Source organism: Rhodotorula toruloides, assembly GCF_000320785.1.
Source record: "Rhodotorula toruloides NP11 unplaced genomic scaffold Scaffold9, whole genome shotgun sequence".
NCBI classification, from domain to species: Eukaryota; Fungi; Basidiomycota; class Microbotryomycetes; order Sporidiobolales; family Sporidiobolaceae; genus Rhodotorula; species Rhodotorula toruloides.
In genome coordinates, this window is record NW_015622969.1 from 3452 (window position 1) to 29846 (window position 26395).

At 61.6% G+C, this 26395-nt stretch overlaps 10 protein-coding genes across 10 annotated transcripts in view; 5 read left to right on the forward strand and 5 right to left on the reverse strand.

Annotated features, from left to right (window-relative positions):
* The window catches only part of RHTO_07932 (Endonuclease/exonuclease/phosphatase domain containing protein), a gene marked incomplete at both ends in the record, with an annotated part of 1835 nt that extends 1546 nt beyond the window's left edge, over nucleotides 1–289 (reverse strand). The window contains one exon of the mRNA XM_016421586.1: nucleotides 1–289. This exon is cut by the window's left edge and continues 220 nt beyond it. Coding sequence (XP_016273698.1) covers nucleotides 1–289 — 289 coding nt within the window.
* A 509-nt stretch (nucleotides 290–798) lies between these two features.
* Nucleotides 799–1715, forward strand: RHTO_07933 (reverse transcriptase; the record flags this gene model as incomplete). Its single annotated transcript, XM_016421587.1, has 2 exons — nucleotides 799–1476; nucleotides 1518–1715. 2 exons carry the CDS (start codon nucleotides 799–801, stop codon nucleotides 1713–1715), a joined length of 876 nt encoding a protein of 291 aa, XP_016273699.1.
* A 2253-nt stretch (nucleotides 1716–3968) lies between these two features.
* RHTO_07934 (reverse transcriptase) lies at nucleotides 3969–5472 on the forward strand (the record flags this gene model as incomplete). Its single annotated transcript, XM_016421588.1, has 2 exons — nucleotides 3969–4122; nucleotides 5042–5472. 2 exons carry the CDS (start codon nucleotides 3969–3971, stop codon nucleotides 5470–5472), a joined length of 585 nt encoding a protein of 194 aa, XP_016273700.1.
* A 2070-nt stretch (nucleotides 5473–7542) lies between these two features.
* RHTO_07935 (WD repeat protein 70) lies at nucleotides 7543–10023 on the reverse strand (the record flags this gene model as incomplete). Its single annotated transcript, XM_016421589.1, has 13 exons — nucleotides 7543–7686; nucleotides 7754–7854; nucleotides 7913–8183; nucleotides 8245–8297; nucleotides 8353–8604; nucleotides 8665–8767; nucleotides 8821–8882; nucleotides 8945–9156; nucleotides 9215–9265; nucleotides 9323–9365; nucleotides 9462–9618; nucleotides 9677–9853; nucleotides 9913–10023. The coding sequence occupies 13 exons, from the start codon at nucleotides 10021–10023 to the stop codon at nucleotides 7543–7545; spliced, it is 1737 nt and encodes a 578-aa protein (XP_016273701.1).
* A 218-nt stretch (nucleotides 10024–10241) lies between these two features.
* On the forward strand, nucleotides 10242–10848 carry RHTO_07936 (uncharacterized protein; the record flags this gene model as incomplete). The annotated part of the gene is made up of 4 exons (XM_016421590.1): nucleotides 10242–10317; nucleotides 10398–10476; nucleotides 10572–10607; nucleotides 10671–10848. The coding sequence occupies 4 exons, from the start codon at nucleotides 10242–10244 to the stop codon at nucleotides 10846–10848; spliced, it is 369 nt and encodes a 122-aa protein (XP_016273702.1).
* Nucleotides 10849–11020: 172 nt separating this feature from the next.
* RHTO_07937 (uncharacterized protein) lies at nucleotides 11021–13177 on the reverse strand (the record flags this gene model as incomplete). Its single annotated transcript, XM_016421591.1, has 5 exons — nucleotides 11021–11152; nucleotides 11207–11257; nucleotides 11320–11407; nucleotides 11489–11550; nucleotides 11615–13177. 5 exons carry the CDS (start codon nucleotides 13175–13177, stop codon nucleotides 11021–11023), a joined length of 1896 nt encoding a protein of 631 aa, XP_016273703.1.
* Nucleotides 13178–13265: 88 nt separating this feature from the next.
* Nucleotides 13266–17878, forward strand: RHTO_07938 (ATP-dependent helicase STH1/SNF2; the record flags this gene model as incomplete). Its single annotated transcript, XM_016421592.1, has 10 exons — nucleotides 13266–13335; nucleotides 13470–13577; nucleotides 13645–15902; nucleotides 15962–16129; nucleotides 16188–17246; nucleotides 17306–17332; nucleotides 17390–17455; nucleotides 17513–17614; nucleotides 17684–17698; nucleotides 17762–17878. The coding sequence occupies 10 exons, from the start codon at nucleotides 13266–13268 to the stop codon at nucleotides 17876–17878; spliced, it is 3990 nt and encodes a 1329-aa protein (XP_016273704.1).
* A 506-nt stretch (nucleotides 17879–18384) lies between these two features.
* On the forward strand, nucleotides 18385–19415 carry RHTO_07939 (6-phosphogluconolactonase; the record flags this gene model as incomplete). The annotated part of the gene is made up of 4 exons (XM_016421593.1): nucleotides 18385–18611; nucleotides 18696–18941; nucleotides 19005–19292; nucleotides 19367–19415. 4 exons carry the CDS (start codon nucleotides 18385–18387, stop codon nucleotides 19413–19415), a joined length of 810 nt encoding a protein of 269 aa, XP_016273705.1.
* A 316-nt stretch (nucleotides 19416–19731) lies between these two features.
* RHTO_07940 (signal transducer) lies at nucleotides 19732–23895 on the reverse strand (the record flags this gene model as incomplete). Its single annotated transcript, XM_016421594.1, has 10 exons — nucleotides 19732–19853; nucleotides 19912–19973; nucleotides 20031–20136; nucleotides 20197–20412; nucleotides 20474–20686; nucleotides 20752–21751; nucleotides 21814–23225; nucleotides 23284–23423; nucleotides 23660–23726; nucleotides 23802–23895. The coding sequence occupies 10 exons, from the start codon at nucleotides 23893–23895 to the stop codon at nucleotides 19732–19734; spliced, it is 3432 nt and encodes a 1143-aa protein (XP_016273706.1).
* A 763-nt stretch (nucleotides 23896–24658) lies between these two features.
* RHTO_07941 (transcription factor) overlaps nucleotides 24659–26395 on the reverse strand; it is a gene marked incomplete at both ends in the record, with an annotated part of 1807 nt that continues 70 nt past the window's right edge. Inside the window, 4 exons of the mRNA XM_016421595.1 lie at nucleotides 24659–25589; nucleotides 25656–25750; nucleotides 25824–25948; nucleotides 26021–26395. The exon at nucleotides 26021–26395 is cut by the window's right edge and continues 70 nt beyond it. Coding sequence (XP_016273707.1) covers nucleotides 24659–25589; nucleotides 25656–25750; nucleotides 25824–25948; nucleotides 26021–26395 — 1526 coding nt within the window. The remainder of the gene's footprint in view (nucleotides 25590–25655; nucleotides 25751–25823; nucleotides 25949–26020) is intronic.

Here is a 26395-nt window from a genome sequence, read left to right on the forward strand (position 1 = left end):
GTAGCGTTGTCGAAGGGCTTGACGGGGCGTGGCGTTTCTTGGATGAGGAGGACGTCGGTGGTGATGGAGACGAGGGGAGACGAGACGAGCGCGGCGGAGCGAGGGTGAGTTGGCTCGTCTGTCGTGTTTGTGACGGGTGGGGGAGGACAAGTGCCCAGCCGCGCGGCAAGGGATGAAGGGTCTTGGGCACTTCTTGGCCACGGAGCACGTCGACTCGCGAGTTGACGAGTTGCGCCCAGACGTCTGGGCTACGGTGGATGTTGTAGGTGACGATGACGAGCTCGCTCATAAGCGGAGGCTCGTCTTTGTCGTCCTCCTCACTTGCGAAGGCAGCGGCGGCGGGTTGGGCCGGAGGAGCAGCTCGTCCTCAGATGATGAGACAATGCTGCAAATGTGCAGAGCATGCCTGGCTAGATGGAACGGGCGCTGACAGCTCCTTCGGTCTGCAACGCGGTCGTCGGCTTCGCGCTTGACGTCTCCAAGGCGTTCCCAAGCGTCCAAACAAAGAGACTCATAACGAACCTGGCGAACCGAGGCCTGCCCAAACCCGCCTGCAACTGGATCCGCTCCTTCCTGAGCCAGCGCTCATGCACTCTGCAGCTCAAAGGCATCGTCAGCGAGACAATCGAATGGACGAGTGGACTCCCGCAAGGCTCACTGTTATCGCCCATCCTCTTCCTCAAATACAACGCACCCCTACTCGACGCCTGCGATACGTCGTCGACTTGCGGCTTCGGGTGGATCGACGACGTCAACGTCTTGGCCTAAGGAAGGACTGTGGACGATGCAGTCAGCGCGATGAACAACCTCATACCGAAACTCGAGGCATGGTCCGACTCCCACACCTCAGCATTTGAGCCAACCAAGACCAAAGCGACAATCTTCCTCCCCCCCAACTGCGCCATGCCCGACAACCCCCGCCTCGCCATCCTCCGCGACCATGAAATTGGGTTCAAGCCAACCCTCTCAATGCTCGGCACGAAACTCGACAATCGACTCACCTTCCGAGACCACATCACCTCGTGCGCCGCCAAAGCCACCGTATGCACGACTGCCATTGCCCTCCTAGCCCGCTCGAAGGCAGGGCTATCGCCGAAGTGGGCTCGGCAGCTTGTCGTCGCGTGTGTTTGGCCAAGGTTGATGTGGTTGGCGGCGGCGTGGTACGACCCTGCGAAGGAAAAGGACAAGACAAGGGAGTTAGTACGAGTACAGAAGTCGGCGGCGATGGCAGTGACAGGAGGATTTTGCTCAGCGGCAGGCGAGGCCCTCGAGATCAAGGCAGGCTTGCTCCCCATCCACCTCCAGCTCCAAAATCAGCTCTTCTGCCTCGCACTCCGCGCTCTTTCCGCCCCACCCTCACACCCGCTCCACCACCGCACTACCGCAGCCCGTCGCCGCCCCGCACACGCCGCGCACCGCTCGCCGCTCGACCTCGCCCTCACCAACCCAATCCCCCGCTCCTCCAGATCTTTGAGAGTGGGGAACACTTCCTGATTCTCTGCCCGCTGTACGAGCAGGATCAACTCTCCTTCTACATGCACATCCGCCTACACCAAACCCCGACAGTCGGACTACTCCTCGGCAGCCTCGACTTCCGCCAGCCCCTCCTCGACTTCATTGCCGCAACTGGCCGCTTCGCCCGCCTGACGGAGCTGTCGAAGGACGAGAAGCGAGAGGAGGACATGAGGGAGGGATCCGGCGCCGGCAGGGTGTAGGAGAACGGCTCAAGGCCCTCCACCACGTCGACTTACGCCTACCCAATCCCCTTTTTGACTCTTACTTGACCAACTCGCCCTCTGCCCGCCTCGCTCCAAGCGCGGCAAGTACCCTTCATCACTCTGGCCACACAACCCGCCCACCTCCCTCCCATCCCCGCCATCGTCGTCGTCGTCGCGGTCCAAGAAGGTCAAGATCAAAAATGGCACTATCTCGATGGCTTCTCAATGGTTTGGCTTTGTCTTTTGTTTCTCCAGCCCCACACAACCTCCTCTACCAGCCCACCACGCCGCGTCCGTTTACTCTCACTCCCCTTCATTTTATCGCAATTCTTCACTCTTGCTGCTACTTCTCCGCTCCGCTGTCCTCAATCATCCGCTTCTTTGCTCCCTATTGCCTCTCCACATCAGTAGATACCCCATCTCGCTTGTTATGTGCTGTGGCAGCCAGTCCCTGCCGGTCTACATGGGCTTAGCCCGATATGACTTGAAAGAAGAACTTCTCTCTCTCTCTCATCCATCGACCAGTCCGCCACCGGCTCAGGTCGTAGGTCGTCGTTTGTCGGTGTCGGCGAGCAAGGGAGCGGGATCAGGGATGCGCGGGACGGCATCTCGAGGAAGGCAGACGGCCCGTCTCCCAATGACTCGTCAACTAGCATCCTCGACAACCGCTTCGCCTCGCTTGCTATCGCCGTAGTCCCAAGATAACCCAAGATCATCGTCGCGTACGGCCTGGTCGAGCGAGCGGCGTTCGAGGCGGAGCCGGGATGGTTGGGTTGGGTGAGGGAAGGGGAGCGGTGGGGTTCTGCGCTGGGGTGGATGTGCGGGTGTCGGGGTTGAGCGGTGCGTGTTCCTTGTCCATCCACTTCCTCGCTTCCACTCGCCTCTCCGCGACCGACTTGGCCCTCTCTAGCTCCACCCACACCCCTGGTCTGAGCTGGCGGACCACCTCAAGTAAGATCACGCTGATGTCCTACGCATTGCAGAGCTCCATCGACCACGGCAGCAGCAGCTCGTCGTCAGCAGACGAGAGCGGGTGGGAGGAGGACGAGGAGGAGCGGGCGGTTTGCCTCGAGCGCGAAGTCGCTTGCCTCGGTCAACTCGACTTGTCAAGGCAACCCTCCTCTGCCGACTCCGTACTGACACATCCGCCTTGAACGCCCACCGCGCCCGGTTCGACTCCACCCGCTCCGACCGCTGCGAGTGCGGCGAGGCAGAGACTCGGGAACACCTCCTGATCTCGTGCCCGCTGTACGATCAAGCTCGAAACTTGTTCTTCAAGCATATCCGCCTGCGCCAAACCCCTACAACATCCCTTCTCCTCGGCAACGCCGACTTTCGCGCACCTCTCCTCGACTTCATCGCCGCTACGGGCCGCTTCACACGTCTGATGGAGCCAGCATGGGATGAGGAGCGGGATAAGGACACGAGGAAGGGTTCTGGCAACAGCGGATCGTAGGAGGACATCTCAGGGCCCGCTACCCCTCCGACCCTCTCCCGCTCAATCTCCTTTTCAGCTCTCACTCGCCCAAACCGCCCTCGATTTGCCTCGCCCCGAGCTCAACCAGCACCCTACACCCCACTCTACCACACGACTTGTCCACCTCCCATCCCCGCCGCCATCGTCGTCATCGTCGCGGTCCAAGAAGGTCGAGATCAAGAATGGCATTATCTCGATGGTTTCGTGATGGTTTGGATTTGTTCTTCGTTCCCCAAGCCCGATACACACTCTTCTACCGACCCACCATCCCGCGCTCCTCCACTCTCACTCCCCCTCGTTTTATCGCACTTCTTTGCTATCGCTTCTACTTTTCCGCTCTACTTCCACCCACCCTCCCACTGTACTACTACTATAGCCTCCCCACATCAGTAGATACCCCTTTTGACCTGTTATGCGCTGTGGCAGTCAGTCCCTGCCGGTCTACATGGGCTTAGCCCGATATGACTTGAAATAAGAATCTCTCTCTCTCTCTTGTCAACGCTTGCGGGCCCCGATGGGCTCGCCAAAGGAGGCATCCTGCTGCCGAAATTGCTCTTGTCACTCAAGCAGGCTCACCAGGCCGCTCTGCTTGCGCAATATTGGCTCGTCAATGGTCCCTCTCCTCATCGCCAGGCGCCGGTCTTCGCACTGTCGACGCTTGCCCACCAGGACCGCCCTTCGTCCCTGCCCTACACTCCTTTGACAGGACTCATTCCATCCGCCTCTCACGGCTCCGGCTCGACCTCAACGACTCGGGTTCGTTGAAGGCAAGGATGAGGCTTGGGACCGGGCTCTGCCAGTGCGGCGAGGCGGTGGAGACCCGCCAGCACTACATTCTCAAGTGCTCGTTGTACACGGACAAGCGCCAGCAGCTCCGGCGCGAAATCGGCTCATCGAACCTCAACATGGACAAGATCTTCTCTCCTCGTTTCGTCTGCCCTTTGCTTCGTTTTATTCTGGCTTCTTATTGCTTCCCACAGTTGTACGCTCCTCTCCCTCTCGTAGCTCCCGCAGCAACCGGCGGCTTGCCCTGATAGGTGACCCCAAGTCAACATGGGTCTTCCAGGCCTGAATGACTCTAAATTCGGAATTTATCCTATCCTTGTTCTGCCTCGCTGCAAGCTCTGCAAGCTCCCTACACCACATTCTACCAGACGACCCGCCCACCCCCCACTCCCGCCTTCGTCGTCATCGTCGTCGCAGAAGGTCAAGATCAACACTGGCATTATCTCGAGGATTTCTTAATGCCTGGCGTTGTTCTTTGCCTCCCCAGCCCTACACACCCTCCTCTATCAGGCCACCCACCGCGTCCTTCTACCTTGACTCCCCTCAGTTCTATCACACTTCTCCACTCTCACTTCTACTTTTCCGCTCCACTTCTGCCACCCTCCCACTGTACCACTACTGTAGCCTACCCACATCAGTAGATACCCCATCCAACATGTTATGCGCTGTGGCAGCCAGACTCTGCCGGTCACCATGGGCTTAGCCCCGATTTGACTTGAAACAGGAACTTCTCTCTCTCTCTCTTGCGCTCTCAAGCTCCTCCCGCCCAACCACTTTGGCGCCTGACCCGGTCAATCTGCCAAAGACACGGTAATCTGTTTCGTGGACGAGATCAGGCGACAGTGGCGGAACGGAAATGTCGTGCTTGGAATCACCCTCGACATCGCGAAGGCGTTCCCGTCAGTTCAGACGGACGTGCTTGTGCGGGACATGGAGGAGAAGGGCTTACCACACTCACTCCATCGCTGGGGTGAGTCGTTCATGTCGAGCTGGACGTGTACCCTGTGATTGGGGGGCGTCAGCAGCGATCCTGTTGAGTGGAGGAGCGGTCTACCGCAAGGCTCACCACTCAGCCCGATCCTGTTCCACCTCTACAACTCCGGCGCCCTCCAGGCATGCGAGACGCCAACATCCACGGCCTTCAGCTGGATTGACGACCTGAATGTCCTCGCCTGGGGCAGGAACATCGAGGACGCCGTCAGCGCAGCCCAACAGATTGCCCCCGGTCTTGAGGAATGGTCAGCAACACACCACAGCCTTTTCAAGCCATCCAAGACCCTCGTCATGCGATTCTCGCCTGCACGAGACCGCTCCCCCGACGACCCAAAGGTCGTGCTCTGCGGCGAGGAACTCGAGTTCTCATCAGCGCTTGGGATGCTTGGAGTGACAATTGACAAGCGACTCACCTTCAAGGAGCAGGAGCACATGGCGTCGCGCATGTCGAAGGCTTCGAAGGTGCTCATAGGCGTCGGGTTGCTGGCAAAGAGTTGAGGCGGGTTGAAGGTGAAGTTTGTGCGGCGTCTGGTCGACGCGGTGGTGCTGCCGCGCTTGCTTCTCCAACACGTCCGACTCTGCAAACTCCCCACCCCCAGCCAGCTCCTCGGCAACCCCTCTTACCGTGACCCCCTCCTTGACTTTCTCGACCGCACCAACCGTTTCCCATGACTCTTGAGGTTGCCTGAGGCAGAAAAGAAGGACAAGGAGTAAAGCCTGTCAGGAGACGCAGAGAGAGTGCGTGGACGACCCGTCAGCTTCATCCCTCCACCTCCTCCACTCCCTCATCGCACCTCCCTCCCTCGGAACCCCTCCAATCTGCCTCCAACATGCACACTGCCTCTTAAACGCCTAAATGGAGGCCCCTGATGACGTCTCGACCCGCCCCAGCCTCGTTGGAACTCGTCCCCGCCATTCTTCCAAATCGAGACCGAAAACTACCGTTTCTTGCCCATTCCGCAACCTTCTTGCTTCATTTCAGATAACTCCTACACAACAAACACCCCTCTGCCTGTCTAACTGCCTCACTGTGCCCCGCACTCACTCGTCTTTGTTCTATTCCAGTTCTTGACCATCTCTTCCTCTCACTCACTTCTGACTCGCCTTCTGCCGTGTCTGTCCACTACATTGACTCCCACCCTTCAGTAGTATACCCACTTCTGCTTTTTTGCCCTGTGGCAGCCAGCCTCTGCCGGTCATCATGGACTCAGACCCGAGTTGACTTGAAGCAAGATTCTCTCTCTCTCTCACCCTGGTCAACTACCTCACCCCGCCCTCACAAGAACTACCACAATGCTGGATTCCCTGCTACCACAAGTGCACTCTGGACCGCTCACAAGCGGGCGACAATTGCGCGATGGAACGCGGAATGGTCATGATTGTCGCTCCCTCGCCCCCTCGCCAACGATATCAAGACCGCCTCCTTGGGACACAAGTACTTCACTGGCCTCTCTCAATGCCAAGCAAGCCTCCTCTGCCCACTGGGCATGGACACCTGGCTTTGAACAAGCAGTGTGCTCACCTTGACCTGACAATAACCGATCTTTGTGAGTGCGGCAACTGGCAAGGTAGAGAGTTGGGAACACTGCCTCATCCTAATTCAATCAGGCTTGACACTGGGTTAACAAACACAGCCAACTTTGCCAGACCCCTACAGTTGGAGTGCTCCTTGGCAACATTAACTACTGCAGCCCCCTTTTCAACTTCATCCCTTTGCATGCAGTCAGCCCTGGCAAGGCAACTATATGCTGAACGACGTCCATGCCGGGAAGCGTTGCCGTTTTGTCTCCACTTCTCCTGCGCCTCCTTCCTTCCCTTCATTGCTTGCTCTTCTTTCTTTCGGACCCTCTTTCACTTGGGCTCTCCCTATCCTGGTATTGGCCCTATGGCGAAGTCGAGGTAGATATGCTGGTGTCTAATTATATACGCACGTTGATGCCGCCCACTCTGTCCGAAGGGGATCTAGCTCATCGGTAGAGCGCTCGCTTAGCACCTTTCTTGCAAAGTGTGCGAGAGGCGCAGGGTTCGACTCCCTGGTTCTCCAAGTCCTCTTTTGCCAGCGCGTCCCGTGCGTCCAGGGAAGCCCTTTTTTTGTTGCTCTGCAGCTGTGTGCGCACTCTATGATTGATAGACAGAGCCCCCGGACTCTGTGTGCCCGGGACTGCAAAGCAAAAAGGTCATTTTGCTTCAGAGTGCAGTGGGTACATGGCCCCGACGCTGCAAAAAAAAGGTAATGCGACCAGAGCAGGATTTGAACCTGCGCAGGCAGAGCCTAACAGATGGGCAAGAGCTTTGTAATTCTAGTCTGTCCCCTTAACCGCTCGGGCATCTGGTCCGAAAGCCGGTAGGTCGGCCAAAAGTAACGTTTACAGGCAGTAGCGGTCTCTCCCTGCACGTGCACCGCCCCGCTCCCCCGCTTGCTTCCCTTTGTTCTCCTGCGGCGCCAATGCGGCGCCTTTGTCCTCGCGCGCGCTCAAGACGGCGCTGTGACGATGCTCGCAGACTCAGGTTCTCAGTCCAAGCAAGCACTGCAAGTGGCCTTACAACACACAGTCCAGGCTACTCCAATCACCGCCCCTTTCCATCCTCCTCCTCCTCCTCCGGATCTGGCCGTGTGTCAAAGACAGGCTTCGGCTGTGTTGCCGCCCAGGCCTTGGTCCAGGTGTTGTCATTCGGATCCGCCGATGCGTACTTGAGCAGCGCCTCACGCGGCTGCAAGAAGCAAGCCGGAGTCAGCCGGACAAGACACAACATGGAAGAGCGAGAGCGCAACACGCACATCTTGGTCGCGCATCGAGTTGCGCACGAGTCCCTGTACGACATGCTGCGTAGCAGCAGCACCGATCCGTCCGCCGCGACCCGGTCCGACGACAGGCGGCACTGCCAGACACACAAAGGAGTTAGCGAAACCTTCAGATCAGCGCACAGCAGGACGTACTCGGTTTGAGCGTCTTCTGCGGGTCGTGCCGCTCCTTCTCCCTCTTCCGCTTGCCGCCCCTTCCGCCCGCGCTCGTTCCCATACCTCCGTCCTCCTTGAACATCGGCAGCGAGTGCGGCGCGATGATCGGTCGGTCAAGATCGGCAGCAGAAGCAAAGTCGTCTGCTGCGCGAGCCTTGGGCGCACGCGTGACGGCGAGAGTGACGCCCTTGACAGCCGTGGCAGGCGAGTAAAGAACGTGAATGGACCCATCGGCCGAGCCCGTCAGGATCTGCGTGCTCGATAGGGTGTCAATGAAAGGCTCAATCAGTGCGAGTCAGCGCGCAACGCACCTGGTTGATCCGAGGATGCCAGAGAACCCGTACGACCGAGAATGGCGAGATGTCTGCCGAGAGATGGGCTCAGTTTTCGCTCGACGAAAGGAAGGTCCTCTGACTCACCAATCGCGCGAACGAGCTGCAAGCCATCCGTTGCGAACACCATGACTCGTCCTGCGCCCATTCCTCCCTCCTTCTCAAGCTCTTTTGCCCGCTCCTCCTCGACGCCCCCGGCCAGTACACCCGCACGCGCTCCCGCTGTTCCTGTCAGGACGTATCGACTGTCGGGGGAGAAGACGGCGTTCGTCTCCGAATTGAGCGAGGGAAGGGAGGTCGCAACTGCGAGAGGCTTCTTGAGGGCCTTCGGGTTCCAGACTGCACGGCACCCTCGCGTCAGTGCTGCTCGATGATACATTCGAAGGGCCACGGACGCACGCTTGAGCGTTCCGTCACCACCGCGAGTAGCGAGGTGCTTGCCGTCTGGCGAGAAGACGATGGAGCTGGTGATCGTGCCCTTTTCGTGCGCGCCTTCGCATGTCTGACCGAGAAATGTTCAATAACAGCGAGATGAAGAATAAGAAGCGAACGCACCGAGTTCGGCCGCGTGAAGTTGCTGCTCGCCGCCCAAAGGTGAATAGCGCCGTCGTCACACGCTGCACGATTCGAGCTGGATTAGCCGAGCACGAAGTGGAATCCCTTCTGGACGCCCACGCACCCGCCGCAATCGTCTTCCCGTCCGGACTCCAAGCGCAAGCCGTCACCTTGGTCTTCCCGCCCCGCTCCTTGCTCTTGACCACAATGACCGACTTGCTTTTCCGCCTGTTCTCGCGGTCCCAGATGCGGAGCGTGCTGTCGGATGAGGCGGTGAGGAAGAGCGAGTGGTTCTTCGGGTGCCAGGCGACGGCAGTGACCGCTGCGACGTGACCGCTGCGAAGGGGAGCGGTAAGCAGGTGCAGGTGGTCAGCAGCGAGTGATGCGGACGCACTCAGTATTGCGCAGGTCGCGGATGTACATGTCGCCCTTGTTGAACTCGCAACTGCAGAGAGGCGGAGGGATGAGCTCGGCAAAGAAGAATGAGGCATGGCCAGCGCACATCTCGGCGCCGTCGCGGTCGTACAGCTTGACCTGGGTCGAACCTGTCGCAGCGAGGAACGAGTCGCCAGTGATCGAGAACTGGACATCGAGGACCTGCGCAGACGAACCAGGTCAGATGCGCTCAAGGAGAAACGGACGAAGAAGACTCGCCTGGTGTCCTGGTCGACACTCGAAGGTCCGGAATGGCTTGAAGCTTGCGTTCATCCCGCCAAAGTCCCACAGCTTGCAGTCGTAGTCGTACGAGCCGGAGACGACTCGCGCGCCAGCTGGGTCGACAGAGAGAGCGGAGACAGTCTGCGAAGCTGAAGCGGTCAGCTCGCAGCATAGCGGGGAGTACAAGAGCTGCAATCACCTTGGTGTGGTCCTTCATGACGACCTCGTGCGTGACTGGCAGCTCATCGCGTCCTTCTCCGCCAACCCCACTTGCTTCGCCCGCCTCTGCGCCGTCTTCTACCTCCACTGCTGGATTCTCCCGTAGAGGCGTCGCATCTTCCGCCTCAGAGTCGACCGCGGCAATCTGCTTTGCGATCTGCGCCCGAGACGCCGGGTAAGCGTTCCATCAGTCGGCGAGAGGTGAGGCGAACTCACAGGCTGTACGGGGGCATCTGCGCGCTTTGTGGTATCGATGCGGCTCGTATCTGCCTTCTTCGGAGGCGCCTTCTTGCCGAACGCGAGCGGCAGACCCGTCAACTCGTCCATCGCTGCAAGTCCGAAGTGAGCGGGAGGAGGAAGAGAGATGAGAGGCCGGCTTGGCTCCGCACTCCGCCAGACAGCGCTCAACTCAGGCTTACTGGCGAGTTGCTGTGCTTCCTGTGCAGCCTGCCTTGGCCCTGCCTTCAGCCACCCCTCAGTCCTCGCCTTCACCGCCTCGTCTCCTCATCGCATTTCGCCTTCGCCTCCCTCCTACGGCTTCCGCCATGAGCGCACCCAAGAAGCCCATCGACATCAGCCTCGACGCCCTCGGCGAGGCAAAGAAGCGTGCGGGCATCGACGGTGCGTCGACATCTCCTCTTGCCCCACTCTGGGTGTCTCCCGATCGCGCGAGCTGACCTAGCCGTTCTCGCGGCCTGCAGGTGTCGTGGCGGGTACCTGTGCGGGCTTCTTGAGCGGCTTCTTGTCAACCAAAGCGTTCAAGATGTCGAGGAACACAGGGTGCGTTCGCCGGACTCTGTTCCGCTCGATCTCGGGCCCAAAGGCGGACTCTTCTTCACCGTGCAGCGTATTGACATCACACGACATGCGCATAGACTTCTATCGGGACTGATGGCGGGCTCGTTCGTCGGGTAGGTTGCTGCTCGTCTCTTCCATCCCTTCTGCCCTCGCTGAAATCGCCTGTCCTCGCACAGCTACATCTTCACCGTCGAATCCCTCAAACTGCACGTCGCCAAAGCGCGAACAGCCCAGGCAGAGCTGCACCGGCATTTGATGGGCGAGTCAGCGGACGACATGATGCGAGGGGAACGAGGAGTCGGCGGGCTCGAGGGACTGGAAGACAAGTACCAGACGACGCGAGGCGATCACTGAGGGGAGTGAGGGGTCGCGCGGGCCTGTAAATACTGATGCGATGCGAAGGGGACACCACTCTCGCTCAGAGTCTGGCTGCGAATCCCTGGCTGCGCGAGCGAGTAAGCAGCGGAAGTATCGACAACAAGCGATGCATCTACAACAAGCAAGCAGACCATGCGACTACCCCGTCTCATGCCTTGCGCGGGAACAAGCTGAAGACGCTCCCGAACGTCGACAGCCTCGGCAACATGAGCCTCACGTCCTCCTTGACCCTCGACTTCTCCGACTCGCTGAGCTGGCGGATCTGCAAGCGGTAGGCGGTCTGCATGTGCGCACGTCAGCGTCATTGCGCAAGAACGAGACGGGAAGCCCGCACCTCGAACTCCTGCATGCCCTTGATCTGTTCCAACAGGTCGAGCGAGTCCTTCTGCGAGCGGCAAGACGGCATCAGCGAGCAAGCAGGTTGAGCTGGGCGGAGCGCAAGCACACCTCGGCTGCGGTCCTTTCCGCCCGCTCGATGTCACGCCGCTTGAGGAATTCCTGGCGACGCTGCTCGTGCGTCATGAGAGTGGAAGACCTGTCGGCACAGAAAGCGTACAACGTCACTCTGCTGCAGAGCTTGATTATCGCCTAGCGGAAGAAGGTCATTTCCACGCACTCTTTGACGATCTTCGTCTCGGTCGGACGCTTCGTCGACGGCGCGGCGGCCTTTGGCGTGTTCTGCAAGGACAAAAAGTGTACAGTCAGCTTCCATGCGCTGAGCGAGAAGAGCGCGCCGACGCACCGGGGTCTCCTTCTTCTGCTTGAACTGCATGATGTTGAAACCCGTTTTCGGCGTGGACGCAGAACTCTGGGTCTTCGCCTGCTCTGCCACGCCAACCTTCTTTATTGATGGGATCCTGCCGAGCGCTCCGCCTTTAGCCACGAGGCCCGATCCGCCAGCCTTCACAGTGGAAGGCGTCGCGCCTCCCGGCGTTCCAACGGCCGACGGCGCCACTGCACCCTTCGCAGCCTGCGCGAGCATTTCCTCCGCCTGCCCCTCGTCTGCAACAGGACCATCACCCGCCGCAGACGAGAGCTTGGGCTTCTTCCGCACAGGCGTCGAGCCAGACGATCCTCCTCCTGCCGCTGCTACCGCCGCAGCAGTTCTCGCGCGGCTCTTCGCCTTAGGTTCCTCCTTCTTCGCTGGTACAGCAGCTGGGGCGGGAAGTGACGCGGGTGCGGGCGGAGGAGGTGTGGGCGCCGACTCGGCGGGTTTCGGCGAAGGAGCGGTGGAAAATGGAGCGGCGGAAAGCGAGGGAAGTGTTGCGGGAGAGGGAATGGGCGGGAGTGATGCGAGAGAGGCGGCAGCGAGAGACGGTGCGGCGCTAGCCTCGTTTGTTGCGAGGGAAGGAGGGTGGACGTCCGTGGTGGGCGGAACGGTGAGAGTTGCTTCAAGCGCGGAGGGCTGGGTAGATGGAACTGGAGGCGCTGTGACGGCTTGCGGTTCGGCGAGGATTGCGGAAAGAGATGAGGGCGGGCGGCTGGGAAGCGGGGTGAGGGTGGATCCGGACGGGATGGGCGGCTGAGATGCCACAGGCGTCACCTCCGGCACTGCAGGCGAACCAGAAGTAGTCGCCAAAGACTGCTGAACGGCGGGGAGAACCGGCGGAAGAGACGAAAGTTGGTTGGACGTGTCGACAGGCGTTTCGGCAGGCGAAGCGACAAGCGGAGCGCCCGGCACCGTAGCCGTCAATACATTTCGGTCGCCTGTCAGAGCCTGATCGGTCGAAGTCGACGGAGTAGGATGAAGGTCGAAGGTCGGCGGAGGACTGGCGACGGGAGGAGGTGCCGCCGCGCCTGACGGCCTCGGCGAGGGTTCTGTCGCACTGGTCGATGCAGTAGGCAGAAGAGGTAGGGCATCGGGTAGTGCCGCAGTGCCCGCCAGGCCCGCCGCAAGTGTCGGAGCGGCCGCGCCCTCATCCTCCGACTCGCTCCTGACCTTGGCGATCCTGCGCTTCTTCGGCGGGGCCCTCGCTTTCGATGTAGCTTTGGGCTTGCTGGGCGTAGGCTCGGGACTCACGGCCGCCCCCGCCGGTCCGGATGACTGTCTCCTCGTTGAAGCCCTCCGAGCGGGTGCAGGCGGCGCTGGACTCGTTTCGGGCGATCCGGACGCCGCCTTACCCTTGCTCGTAGACTTGCGGGCAACACGCTTGGCAGACGGCGGAGGCGGCGGAGCAGGGTCAGCGTGTTGAGGTGGGGAGAGATCCTGGTCGTAGGCGGAGTCGGCGTCGGAGAGCGGGGACGAGTCGTAGGCCAAGAGCGCGCTGGGTCTGCGCTTCTCGCGCACGGGACGGCCTTCAGCCATGGTTCGAGTCGACGCAAGCGAGAGTGGACGAAGGTTAAGCTGCAGACGCGATGAGGACGAGGGTTGGCTCGAGCAAGCGACCGAAGCGATGGCAGGGGTGCAGCCAGCGGGCAAACAGGGCCCGAGCCTGTCGCCTGACAAGCTCAGGCAGGTCATCGGTGCGCCCCATCCCGTCCACTCTGTTCCCTCCCCGTCCTCATTAACTCACCGGCACTGGGACGCAAACAACTCGCGCTCCCGCCCGCTGACGTCGCGCATTGGACGCTGACACGCTCTTACCCGCTCCACACAGCACGGATACAGCAGCTCAAGGGCGAGGGCCTCACCGTCGAGACCTCGACAGAGCTCGCCAACCTCACCAAGATCATCCTCGCCCTCTCGCAGCGCCAGCGCGCTCAAAGTGCGCTCGAGATTCCCTTCTGCGTGTCAAGGAAGGCCGACAGGCAGCTGACGTGCTCCGACTGCAGCCAACGGCGTCTTGACGAACGGCATCACTACCCCTTCCGCCTCGACACCAGCCGCAGACGCCCCCGCTACCTCAGCAGCGACAGATGCTCCCGTTCCTCCAGTCTCTCCCTCTACCGTCCCTTTCACCCCCGAACAAGTCGCCGCGCTCCGATGCCAAGTCGTCGCCTTTCGCCTCCTCGCGCGCAACCAGCCCATCCCTCCAGCACTTCAGGCCGCCCTCGCTCAGCCTTCGAAGGCACTCGAGTACGCGGAGAAGCTGGAAGACGGAGCGGACAAGATGACGGGCGACGAGCTGAACCCGGAGTCGCTCGCGGCCGAGAGGGAGAAGGCGTTGGCGGCGGAAGCTCCAGTCGAGGAGGTCGAAGACCCGGACTCGCTCGTCTATCCCTACAACGCATTCCTTACGCCACAGGAAATCCTCCGCTCCTTCCATGGCGTCTCCGGCCGCCGAACCCTCCTCATCCCGAATCTCCTTCCCGCCGGCCTCGACCCGCAGTCTGTCATCGACGAGCGCAACCGCTTCATCGCCGCCCGCGTCCAGCAGCGCCGCACCGAACTCGAGCGACTGCCGTCGAACCTCTCGCAGAGCGACCTCTCGCAACTTGGCCTTGCCAGCGACAATGGCGAGTCGCTTGCCTCGCAGAAGATCCGCGCGCTCATCGAGCTCAAGTCGCTCAACCTGCTCGAGCGCCAGCGGGCTCTGCGCGAGCAGGTCGTCCAGGGCATCAAGCCGGCGTGCTCGCTTGCGCTCCCGCTCGACAGGTCTCTGTTCCGACGCGCACGCAAGCCGACGCTGCGGGACGCGACGGCAATCGAGGGCATCGAGCGGCGGCAGAAGCAGGAGCGAGAGCGGCGCGCGAAGCAGAAGCACCTCGACCATCTCGCCGAGATCACCGAGCACGGCCGGAACCTCGTTGCGGCCCACCGTGGCCACGACGGCAAGTTCCAGAAGCTCGGCAAAGCGTTGCTCAAGTTCCACGTCGACGCCGAGCGCGAGGAGCAGAAGCGTGTCGAGAAGGTCTCGAAGGAGCGTCTCAAGGCGCTCAGGGCGGACGACGAGGAGGGTTACCTCAAGCTCATCGACACGGCCAAGGACACCCGTATCACTCACTTGCTCCGCCAGACCGACTCCTTCCTCGACTCGCTTGCGGCCGCCGTGTCGGCGCAGCAGAGCGAGGCGCGCGCAGAGGTCGAGGACGCAGGCGGAGACGCCGTTCCGCAACAAACCGGAGGCGAGGACGAGCGCGTGGACGAGAGCCGCTTCGGCGCGTCTGCCGTCTTCCAGGACGATGTCGCGAAGGAGAAGGTCGACTACTACAACGTTGCCCACCGCGTCAAGGAGACCATCACGAAACAGCCGTCGATCCTGATCGGTGGCGAGCTCAAGCCGTACCAGATCAAGGGCCTCGAGTGGATGGTGTCGCTGTACAACAACCACGTCAACGGCATCCTCGCCGACGAGATGGGCCTCGGCAAGACGATCCAGACGCTGTCGCTCATCACGTACCTCATCGAGACCAAGAAGCAGCCCGGCCCTTACCTCGTCATCGTCCCGCTCTCGACCATGCCGAACTGGATCTCCGAGTTCGAGAAATGGGCGCCGTCCGTCAAGGTCGTCTCGTACAAGGGCACGCCAATACAGCGCAAGCAGGCACAGCAGGAGATCCGTACTGGCAACTTCCAGGTGCTCCTGACGACGTACGAGTACATCATCAAGGACCGGCCGCTCCTCGCCAAGACCAAATGGCTCCACATGATCATCGACGAGGGCCACCGCATGAAGAACACGCAGTCGAAGCTCTCGCTCACCCTCACGCAGTACTACTCGTCGCGCTACCGCCTCATCTTGACCGGCACGCCGCTCCAGAACAACCTCCCGGAGCTGTGGGCGCTGCTCAATTTCGTCCTGCCCAAGATTTTCGGCTCGGTCAAGTCGTTCGACGAATGGTTCAATGCGCCATTCGCCAACACCGGCGGCCAGGACAAGATCGAGCTGAACGAAGAAGAGTCGCTCCTCGTCATTCGCCGTCTTCACAAGGTTCTCCGGCCGTTCCTTCTTCGCCGTCTCAAGAAGGACGTCGAGTCCGACCTGCCCGACAAAGTCGAGCGCGTCATCAAGTGCAAGATGAGCTCGCTTCAGCTGAAGCTCACGAAGCAGATCAAGGAGCACGGGATGATCTTTACCGAGGGTCCGGGCGAGAACAAGAAGCAGTCGGGCATTCGCGGATTGCAGAACCAGATCATGCAGCTCCGCAAGGTGCGTCTCGCCTCGTCTGGCTACTCCTCACGCTCGACTGATTCCGCTCCGTCACGCAGATCTGTAACCACCCCTTCGTCTTCGAGGGCGTCGAGCGCACAATCAACCCGACTGGCCTAAACGATGCGACGCTCTACCGCGTCGCCGGCAAGTTCGAGCTGCTCGACCGCATCCTCCCGAAGCTGTTCGCGACCGGTCACCGCGTCCTGATGTTCTTCCAGATGACGGTGCGTTTCTCGTCCGCTACTAACGAATCAGCGCCACGCTGATCTGGAGAGCCCCCAGACCGTCATGACCGTCTTCGAGGACTACCTCAACTTCCGCCGCATCGAGCACCTCCGTCTCGACGGTATGACGAAGCACGAGGACCGCGCGACCCTCCTCAAGCTCTTCAACGACCCGAATTCGAAGTATCCGATCTTCATCCTGTCGACCCGCGCCGGAGGTCTCGGACTCAACCTGCAGACGGCCGACACCGTCATCATCTTCGACTCGGACTGGAACCCGCATCAGGACTTGCAGGCGCAAGACCGCGCACACCGTATCGGTCAGAAGAAGGAGGTCCGCATCCTTCGTCTCGTCACGGAGCGCTCGGTCGAAGAGCACGTCATGGCGGGAGCGGCGCGCAAGATCGAGATGGACAAGAAGATTATCCAGGCCGGTCGCTACGACAACAAGTCGACGGCGGAGGAGCGCGACGCTTTCCTGCGCGCGTTGCTCGAGGCAGACGACGGCGAACCCGAGGAGGACGACGATGCGGACGAGGCGGACATGCTGAACGAGGCGATTGCGCGAACCGAGGAGGAGCGTGCCATCTTCGCTCAGATGGACCGCGACAGGCGTGCTGCGGAGGAGGCGGCATGGGCGGCAGCGGGCAACACGGGCAAGCTGCCCGAGCGCCTCATCCAAGAGTGGGAGCTGCCGGAGGTCTATCGGATGGACCACCCGAAGGCGGTCGTCGAGAGCGACGTCCGACCTGACGGCTCGAGGAGGAACCGCACCCAGGTTACGTACGACGATGGCATGTCTGAGGAGCAGTGGTTGCAGGCGCTCGAGGATGAGGATGACGACTCGTCGAAGAAGCGCGGCAAGCGACGAGCTGCCCAGGGCACGCCCAAGTACAGCTTCGGCGAGGATGGCGGTGCCAGCGAGTCGGACGGCGACGAACCGAGGAACCGCCTCAAGCGTGGCAGGGTCAGCGGGACGGGCACGCCATCCATCAATGGCGACGAGGGAGGCTCGCGGGCAGGCGGCGGAAAGAGGCGCAAGGTGCTCTCGCCTTACCAGGAGAAGCTCCGCCAGTGCTTCGAGGAGCTCCTGACCGAGGTGGAGAACCTGGACAACGTGTGTCGCCGTTCTTTATCTCGCCGCGTGATTGCGCTGACGAACGTGTACTTCTGCAGCCGACAATGGGCCACCAATGTGCAGGCGTACGGTTCCGTCCGCCTCTTTCACACGGGCTCCCCCTGACGTCTCGAGTTTTGCAGCTCTTCAACGAGTTGCCGCCGAAGCGCGACTACCCCGACTACTACCTGATCATCACGCAGCCGATTGTGCGTCACGTCTTCCGATCCGATGAGCCTTCGCTGACCACGCGTTCTCACCCGCAGAGTCTGAAGGAGATCAAGAAAAAGGTCAACAACGGCACTTACCCCGATACCGACGCCTTCGCTCGTGACATCCACCTGATGCTCAACAACGCGATGACCTACGTACGTATTCGAGTTTGCTGAGCCTCAACGCTGCTCTCGCTGACTGTCTGTCCCTTTTTCTCCCTGCAGAACGAGGAGGGCAGCGTAAGTCTGATTGCCTTGTTCCGTGCCTCCGCACGTCCGACTGACCTTCCGTGGCCTGCACAGATCGTCTACGAAGATGCACGTCTGCTGCGCGAGACGTTCAACGGCGCCTACGCCAAGCTCACCTTCAACGGCCAGCCCCTCGACCCTCTTCCCGTCCTTGAACGCCCTACCGCATGACCCCCGCCCTCTCCTGTACATCTTCTCGCTTACTCGCATGCTCCTCTGTGTCTGTCTCTGCGTTACTGTCGTCCCTGTGCAAACACCCGCGCTTCCCAAAGTTTCCCTCCTCCTCCTCGAGAGTGACCTGGCGCAGGCTTCTTCTTCCCGGGCCTACTGCTACCCTGCGGACGCAGAGCAAATACTGAGTGCATTGCCGACCCTGCTCGGCCCTCAGAACCCCGCGCGAACGGCAGCGAACGCGACGCCGCCGAGGACCAACGACTTCCGTCATTTCGTCCCGTTGCGCTTCTTCCCCTCGCCCACAACGCTTGCACAGCTCGGACACGGTGCGAGCACCTGCTTACCGTTCTGTAGCACCCGTCAGAGCTGACCATCTGCCCCATCGTCGCCAGCATCGCCAGCCTGCACCACTCGCAACCCCGATAGCCTCGTGCATCCATCTCACGCAGATCCCGTCTCGCCAACCCCAGAACGGCCTAGCCAGCACCTCAACCCACTCGAACATGTCCTCTGAGGCACCCGCACCCAGCAAGAAGGCCACCGAGCCCATCCTCTACGGGTTCCCTTCGACCGACGACCTCTCGCAGGCCCTCGCCAACTTCGTCCTCGCGGCGCAGGACGAGGCGCTGAAGAAGCAGGCGACGTTCAAGATTGCCATCTCTGGCGGCTCGCTGCCCAAGGTGCTCGGCAAGAACTTGATTGGCCGCTCCGACGTTCCGTGGGACAAGTGGTGCGTCCCGCTGGACCGCTTTCTCGTGCGGACGAAGCGACGTGCTGGTCGACACGGGGCGCTGACCTAAGGTTGACTGCACAGGGAGGTCTTCTTCGCTGACGAGCGCGTCGTTCCCCTCGACCACGAGGAGTCCAACTTCCGCCTCAACGACGAGAACCTCTTCACCCATGTCCCCATCCCTCGCCAAAATATCCACGTTATCGACACCTCGAAGCTCGACGACCCCGAGGCGGTCGCGGACGACTACGAGAAGCAGCTCGTCGCCTCCTTCGTCGGATCCAGCTCTATCGCCTTCCCTCGGTTTGACCTCGTTCTTCTCGGCATTGGGTGCGTCCACCTACTCTGAGCGCTCTGGGGACACGCCTTGCTGACGAAACGACCTTGGGACAGCCCCGATGGCCACACCTGCTCGCTCTTCCCTGGCCACCCTTTGCTGAACGAGATGGACGGCTGGGTCGCCTGGCTCGACGACTCGCCCAAGCCTCCCCCCACGCGCATCACGCTCACCTACCCCGTCCTGAATCACGCGCACCGCGTCGCGTTCGTCTCGTCGGGCGAGAGCAAGCAGGAGATTATGGAGAAGGTGCTCGACCACCCCGAGGAGGGTCTTCCGGCGAGCAGGGTCAAGGTCATCTCGCCTGGCCGGGTCTACTTCTTCTCGGACGAGGCGGCCCTCGGGTGCGTTTCCATCAGTCACCATGAGCGAGCGAGCGAGCTGACCTGTCCGACCTGTCCTTCTTCCGCCTGCGCAGACGCGTCAAGTACGAGCGTACCAAGTTTGAGGACTCGTCAAAACTCTGAGCGTTGCAAGGTGTCCATACCGCTTAAGCTCTCTTTTCTAGCCGTAGATACAACAGATCGCAGTCATGCAGTCTTGGGAAGTTCTTCAACACTTCTGGGCGCCTTGGCTCTCGCGCGAGGTTCATGCGGATACTGGTCTGTTGCAGCGTGCCGAGAGATACGAGAGACCGGACGGAGAACGGGGTATAAGAGAGGGAATCCTGGAGGGGTATTGCGAGGTGGGCAAAGGGGGAGAACGACAGGTGCGAGACGGAGGAGTGCTGACATAAAGGGACCGATAACGAGATCAATCTCAGAAAATGAGGCTGGGGGAGACTCAGGACGCGTAGGGCTTCGAAAACAGGGAGTCGGCGTGGTCGCAGAGGATCTCGACGAGCTTGGCCTTGGGACCCATGTCGCTCCACTCGCGCGCGGCGATCGGTGAGCGCAAGACGGTGGCTGCGGGAAGACCAGACGTTAGCGAAACACGTGAACAGAGCGAGGCGCGAGGTCGTACGGCCAAACACGACACCGAGGTTTGCGGAGGTCATCTTGTTCTCGTTCGCGAGCGACTTGATCCTGAGAATCGCAAGACGGTCAGTTATTCCATTGAGACCGGGCGGAGATCTGACGCACCGGTTCAAGTGGCGGAAGAGAAGTCGGGCGGTGTGGAAGTGAGCAGGCGGAAGTCGGTACAAGACTCGCTCAATCGCCCGCAGGCGCTCATCGCCTTCCGGGAGCTCTGCAGTAACGAAGGAATGTAAGCGAACCATCTCGAGTGGCTCGAAAGACCCGAACGAACCGGCTGCGGCAATGAACTCTTCGTGCAGCTCGTGCGTCATGAGTGGGTTCGGCAGCGAGCGGAAGTAGTTCTTCAGGCAAGACGTGATTGCTGCGATGTCGTTGAACTTGTCCCGGTCCTCAAGGTCGAAGTCTTGCCCGCGCTCGAAGTATTGCGTGATGAGCTTCGTCTGGCCCATGCCGCCGGTCTTGCGGTAGATGCCCTCATAGGTCATGCCTGGCGGGGTCGGAAGCATAAGCGCAAGAGTGAGAAAATTAGCTGGCAGTCCAAGACGCACCATAAGCTTCGACAGCCGCGATACACTTGGTCACAACGACGGGAACCTCGGACCCTTCCTTGTCGGCCTGCGTCGCAAGGCCGCCGGTGAACATGGGGGGTCCGGTCGGCGTGAAGTTGAGCGTGTCGTCCTGCGGCGGGACGGGCGGGCCGCGTCCAGGGTGACAGCCGGTAAGGTACGGCGCGCACTTGGCGTGCGCGTACGAGCCGCAGGCTGTGCAAGTAAGCAGGAGCTCCGTCAGTAACCTGCTGGAGCCGGAATCGCACGTCGTTACGCACCAGTGCAGCGGACTTCCGCGAGACCCCACATCTTGTCGCCGCAATAGTCGCACCTGACCGGTCGCAAGATGCTAGTCTGCTGGAAGACGTGTTGCTTGACATTCGAGTCGATGGAGCCGGCTCGCATCGAAACGACAGGCGACTTGTTGCCAGGCGGCGGGGGCGGGAGCTGCTGGTTCGCCTTGGAGGTCTCACTCTTGCCCTTGCTCTTGCCCCAAAACTTGTTGCGACTCGACGTCTCGACGACTTCGGGCCGCGCAAAGCGATGCATCGACTCGCCTTCGCCAGGCGAGCTGATGTAGCGAGCGGTGGCGAGGGGCGAGCGAGCGCCGGAAGCGACGGAGGAGAGGAGACTGGCGTTGCTCGGCGAGTGCATGTGGCCGTTGCGAGACGGTGCGGGCGACTTGGCCGACAAGAGCTGCATTTTGGCGAGCGACTCTTGCAAGTTGGCGATCTGCCTCGTCGCGTCGGCATTCTTCTCCGCGAGGGCGACGTTGCGCGTCTCCAGCACAGTCGTCTCCGCGAGGTGGGCATCGCGGACCTGCTTGAGCTCGGCGACCTGGCGCATCAGGTCGTCCCGCTCCGCGACGAGCGCGCTGATCTCGTCCCGATGGGCGTCCTTGATGGCCTCGAGCCGCGAGTTGAGCGCTTCCGCGACCTCGTCCTGCGTGCTCGCCAGTGACGAGCGATCGGGCGCACCCGTCTCTTCGCCCAGCACCGTCAGCTCGGCCACCTGCGCCGTGGAGAGGGCCACCTCGGCCTTGAGCTGGCTGAGGTGCTTCTCCATGCCGATGACCGAGTTACGCAAGTCCTTCGACTGGCGCTTGAGCGACTCGGCCGTCTTCTGTTCCTGGTCAACCTGCGCAAGTCGTCGAGCCTGCTCGATGAACTTGGTGCGGAGGAGCTCCATTTGCGCTTCGGCTTCGCGACGAGCGGCGACCTCCTTGTCGTACTCTTCCCGAGCGAGACTGAAGCCTTCGAAGGCGGATCGCGAGGCGCGCTTGCAGAGAGTCACGATCAGTCAGGTGTGGAAACGATCAAAGGCAGGCGAGAGCGACTCACGCGGAAAGCATTGTACTTGCTCTTGAGCTCCTTCATCTCGCGCTTGGTCGACTCGAGCTCCGACAAGAGCATCTCGACCAGCTCAACATCGAGCCCGGCAACCGACAAAGGCTGCTCGCCGTCTCCATCCGCCCTGCCGCTCGATTCGCGCTTCTGCATCTGGATCGACTCCCTCACCCTCCTCGCAACTTCGGACTTGCCTTCTCGCCCGCCGGCCTCGTCTTCGTCGCCCGAGACGTCAACGGGACCAGGGCTCGGGATGCGCTCGAGGTGGTCCTCGTTGAGCGTAAGCTCGGGAAGCGCTTTGCTCGAGCTGCCGAGTTTGGGTGAGGAGGGCGCTGAGCCGCCGACGTGGTTGAGAAACAGGAGCGTGTCGGGGTCGTAGAAGGACGCGGAGGCGTGGAGGTCCTGAGAGGCGGAGCGCGCGAGAGGCGGAGGAGGAGAGGTCGAGGGAGTGTGCGAGCGGTGGTCGCGCGGGTCAGCAGGCGGAGCAGGCGAGCTACGACCGACTGATCGCGAGTCGTCGAGTTGCGAGAGAATGCCGTCCTCGCCCAGTGAGGGACGCGCCGCGGCGCCGTAGAACCCAGATCGTCGGTTCGCAGCCTTGTCGACTCCCGAGGGAGCAGACAATGACCCGTTCCGACTCGTACTCTCCGGCAGCAGGCCCTCTGACTCCTCCCTGCGCTTGTGCGGCGGAGGCGCAGGCGATTCGGGCATAGGGTACGGCGAAAAGTCGCGCGGAGGGTCATCGAGACCGTCTGACTGTCGGCGCGGCAAGTCGCTGATCTGGCGACGCAAGGCGCTTGCGGTCGGTCGCCGCTGCGCCTCGGCCGGTTCGCCGTTATAGGCGGAAGCCTGGGACGGCGTGCGGGAGTGCGTAGCGGAGGGAGGCTGGAGGGACGTTGCGGAGCGAGAGAGGCTGGAGATGGATTGGACGGAGGAAGAAGGCGGGAGGGTAGCGCCGAGTCGAGACGGGTCGGACGAGTTGGTCAGACTTCGCTGGTGCTGCGTGCTGTCGAACGACGTCGAGCGGTGATACGGTGACGGCGGAAGCGGCCGCACATGCGACACCGAGTCGTTCTTCGCCGACGTCGAAGGTCCAGGAGTCGGCAGCGGAGGCGGCGGCGGCAAGTCAGGCAACTCGGCCGTCCTGTCCGCATCGCCTCCAACACTGCTCGACCTGCCACCCTCGCTCCGGCTTCGACTGGCCCGCGGCGCACTCGGATCCTTCTCCTTCTCCTTCTCCTTGCGCGCCTTGCGCTTCGCCTCGGCATGCTTGCGCGTCCGCGCGACCCGCTCGTTGTGGCACGCCATGCACCAGATGCCCTGCTGCGTCTTGGCGAAGATGAGCTCCTCGATGCGGTTCGAGCACGAGCGGCAGCGGAAGCAGTCGGCATGGTACGATTCGTCGCCTGCGCCGTCGAGGAGGTCAGTCGGGCTCGGTCGCTGGTCTTGTGAGGTCGCACGCACCTGTGACGATCGCCTCGTTGTGTATAGGTTTCTGACAGACGTTGCAGATGTAGGAGCAGTTCTCGCAGACGGGGCTGCCGTCCGAGAGAAGGAGGAGGTTCGTGTTGTGCTCGACGAGGTTGTGGCATTTGGCGCAGCGGCTGCCGGTGCGACAGCGGGTCAGCAAGCTATGCGTACGGTCCGTGGTGAGTTCGGAGGGCTTACAAGCTGGGGGAGGCGGCGACAAGGGTGAAGGAAGAACAGTCAGCATGCGTCTCACAATCTCGTCCGGATCCTCAAAAGCTCGCTCACCAGTCGACGCTGCGCGAAATGATCAAAGAGTCAGCAACCACGCTGCTGTACCAACCCGCGAACGAAGGAGAAAGCGAGGACGCACTGGAACAAGTACTTTCCGAACGAGACGACCGTGTTATCCAGCGCCTCGTCCAGTCCCTGCTTGCAAGCTGCGTCCGCCCAGGTAACCCATCAGCCCCCTTCTTCAAGAGACCCAGAAGCTCAAGAGCGGGAAGCAGACGCACCGTTACAGATCACCGGCTCACCTCCAGGTCCCAAACCTCCCGAGAACCCCTGCGTCGACGAGCTAGCCGACATAGCCTGTGCGATCGGTTCCATCTGGTCCGTTCAAGCGAGTCGCTGTACGGGGGGCAGAGGGAGAGAGGCGTGTGGGGAGAGGGGACTGGTAATTCCGAGTCGAGTGAGAAAGGAGCGAAGGTGAAAGAGTGGGTGGTGCGTGTAGCGTAGGCGTGCGAAGGGAGCGTCGTTCAATCAAGCGTCGCGTCTAATCTGCCTGAGTCGGTGGAGAGTGAAGTGTCGACCGATAGAGAGGCGAGGTGGTCGTTCTAACCGCGACACCAAGCACCAAGGGTGGATCCGTTCCTAGTTCCTCCCTTGCCCACTGATCCTGCGCGTCCTGTTTCAATCCTCCTGATCCTCCAGACGCGCGTCTCGATGAGCTGATGGAGCGAGGAGCGAGGAGGGGGCGGACGCGAACGCGGGGTTCGCCCGTTCGCGACAGAGGGACGACGTGGCCAGAGGAGAAGATCTGGGTGTGCTGGGACGGTCGACGAACGGCGGACGTCCTGACGGGCGCGTCGAGACGACTGCGGGGAGAACAAAAGCGAGACGAGAGACGAGAGCAACAAGGTTCTGAGCGGGCCTGGGAACGGCTCTCACCTCTCGCGGCGTGGGTGGACAGACTGGTATCACAGGAATCCAGAGAGTGGATGGATGTAGTAGAATACAGGGTAGCAACAAACGGGGAAAGGGAGAGTAGGACACAAGGTATGAGAAAAATCGAGAACGAGACGGGAACGAAACGAACCAAGGGTTCGTGGGTGTGTGTGAAAGGCGAAAAAAGAGAAGCGAGGTGGAGGGCTCAAAGCTGCTGCGGATAAGCCTGCCGACTAGCGGCCGCATCCTCCGCCATCGCACTCATGAGAGCCCTCCTCGCCGCCTCCTGACACGTCGCCTTGGCCTTCATCTCCGAGCACAAGTTATCGAGATCAAACTCGAACTTGCCGCCCGCCGCGAGAGCCGCCGCGGCGCGCGCTTTGAGGCCTTCGGAGCACTGAGAGTCGGCCGAGGAGGGCGAGAGGGCGGAGGGAGATTTGGGCGCCAAGTTGCCTGTGAAGAAGGCTGCGCCGGGTGAGGGGAAGGTCGTGCCTGCGATGCCCGAAGGAGGGGACGGCGAAGCGTTGATGAACTGCGCGATGAGGGGGTCTTCGGGCGAGAGGGACGACGACGCCGCGGGCGGAGGAGGCGGGATCGAGCTGAAGAGGTTGTCAAAGTCGTTGAAGGTCGACAAGCTGGTTGGTTGCATGCCCAGCGAGGCAAGCGGGTCGCGGTACGCCGTGAAGAGGTCCGCTGAGCCTGGTCCCGACGCGGTCGCGCTGGGCGGAGTCGGCAAGGAAGAGATGGACGAGCCGGACGCGCCAGGCGAGGGGGACGCGACGAACGAGCTGAGAAAGTCGTCGAATTGCGCTGCGGTCGTCGTCGGGATGGCGTTCGAGGCGGGCGGGGTCGAAGTCGAGCTGGGGAGAGTGAACCCGGGTCCGGCCGACGACGAGAGGATCCCGCTCGTGTCGAACTTGAACGAGCTCGTGCTGGCGTTCAAGTTGTCTGCGGGCGGGACGGACGAAGGGAGGTTGCTGGCGGGCGACGAGGCAGCCGAAGTCGAAGGGAGCGAAGGCGGGGCGGCGTTGAAGGTCGCGGCTTGCGGCATCGCGCTCGACCCATCGACATCCTTGTTGTAGTCGAACGTGAACGCCGACTCGTACACCTTGAGACGGTCGTTCTCGCTTCGCAGGCTGTTCGCGACATCCCGACGAGTCAGTTAGTTGCCTTCCCGAGCCTCGGGTATCGGAGCGGCGCACCTCTCGAGCAACTGCTTCAGCGCCGCGTTCTCCGCATCACGCTCGTTCGTCTGCTGCTCCAACAACTTGACCCGTTCCTCCAAGTCCTTCAAGTGCTGTCGGCCGAGAGAGTCTAGGGTGAGCCCTTAGATCCCGGGAGACGAACAAAAGCGCGCGCGAGCGACGCACCTTCTCCTTGCGCTCGCGGAAGTTGCGCTGAGCCTGGCGGTTCTGTGCACGACGCTTCTCGGACGTCTTGGTCTTGTTGCCCTTGCCCGGTGCACCGCGCGAGCCGTCGTCTTCGGGTGACTCGCCTGCTCGGCACCGAAAGACTCGTCAGCGCGGCCGTTGCGTACGCGACGCGGAGAGGGCCCAGTCAGACGTACTGCGCGAGATCTCGCCGTCCTCGCCGGTCGGGTGCGAGTGGTGGCCTCCGCTTGTCCTGCGCGAGTCCTTGATCGCGCCCGCGCCCTGGGTCCCGTTCTTGCGCTTGTCGGGGTGGTGCTGAGCCTGCTGCTGCATGGCCCTCGCGTGCTGCTGCCTCGCGTGTGCGAGGTTCGTGGTGGTCGAGTCGAGACCGTTCGACGAGGCCGGGCTGGCCGAGTCTGTGAGCTCAGGCGACGAGGGTTCGAGTGGCTGGGTTCCGAGGATGTGAGAGGGGGGTACGGCGATGTCTGTCTTGCCGTCGAGGAAGCTGGCGAGGCTGGCGAGGTCTGCGAGCGGGTGTGAACGTGGATGAGCTGATGAAGCGGCGAGGGGGG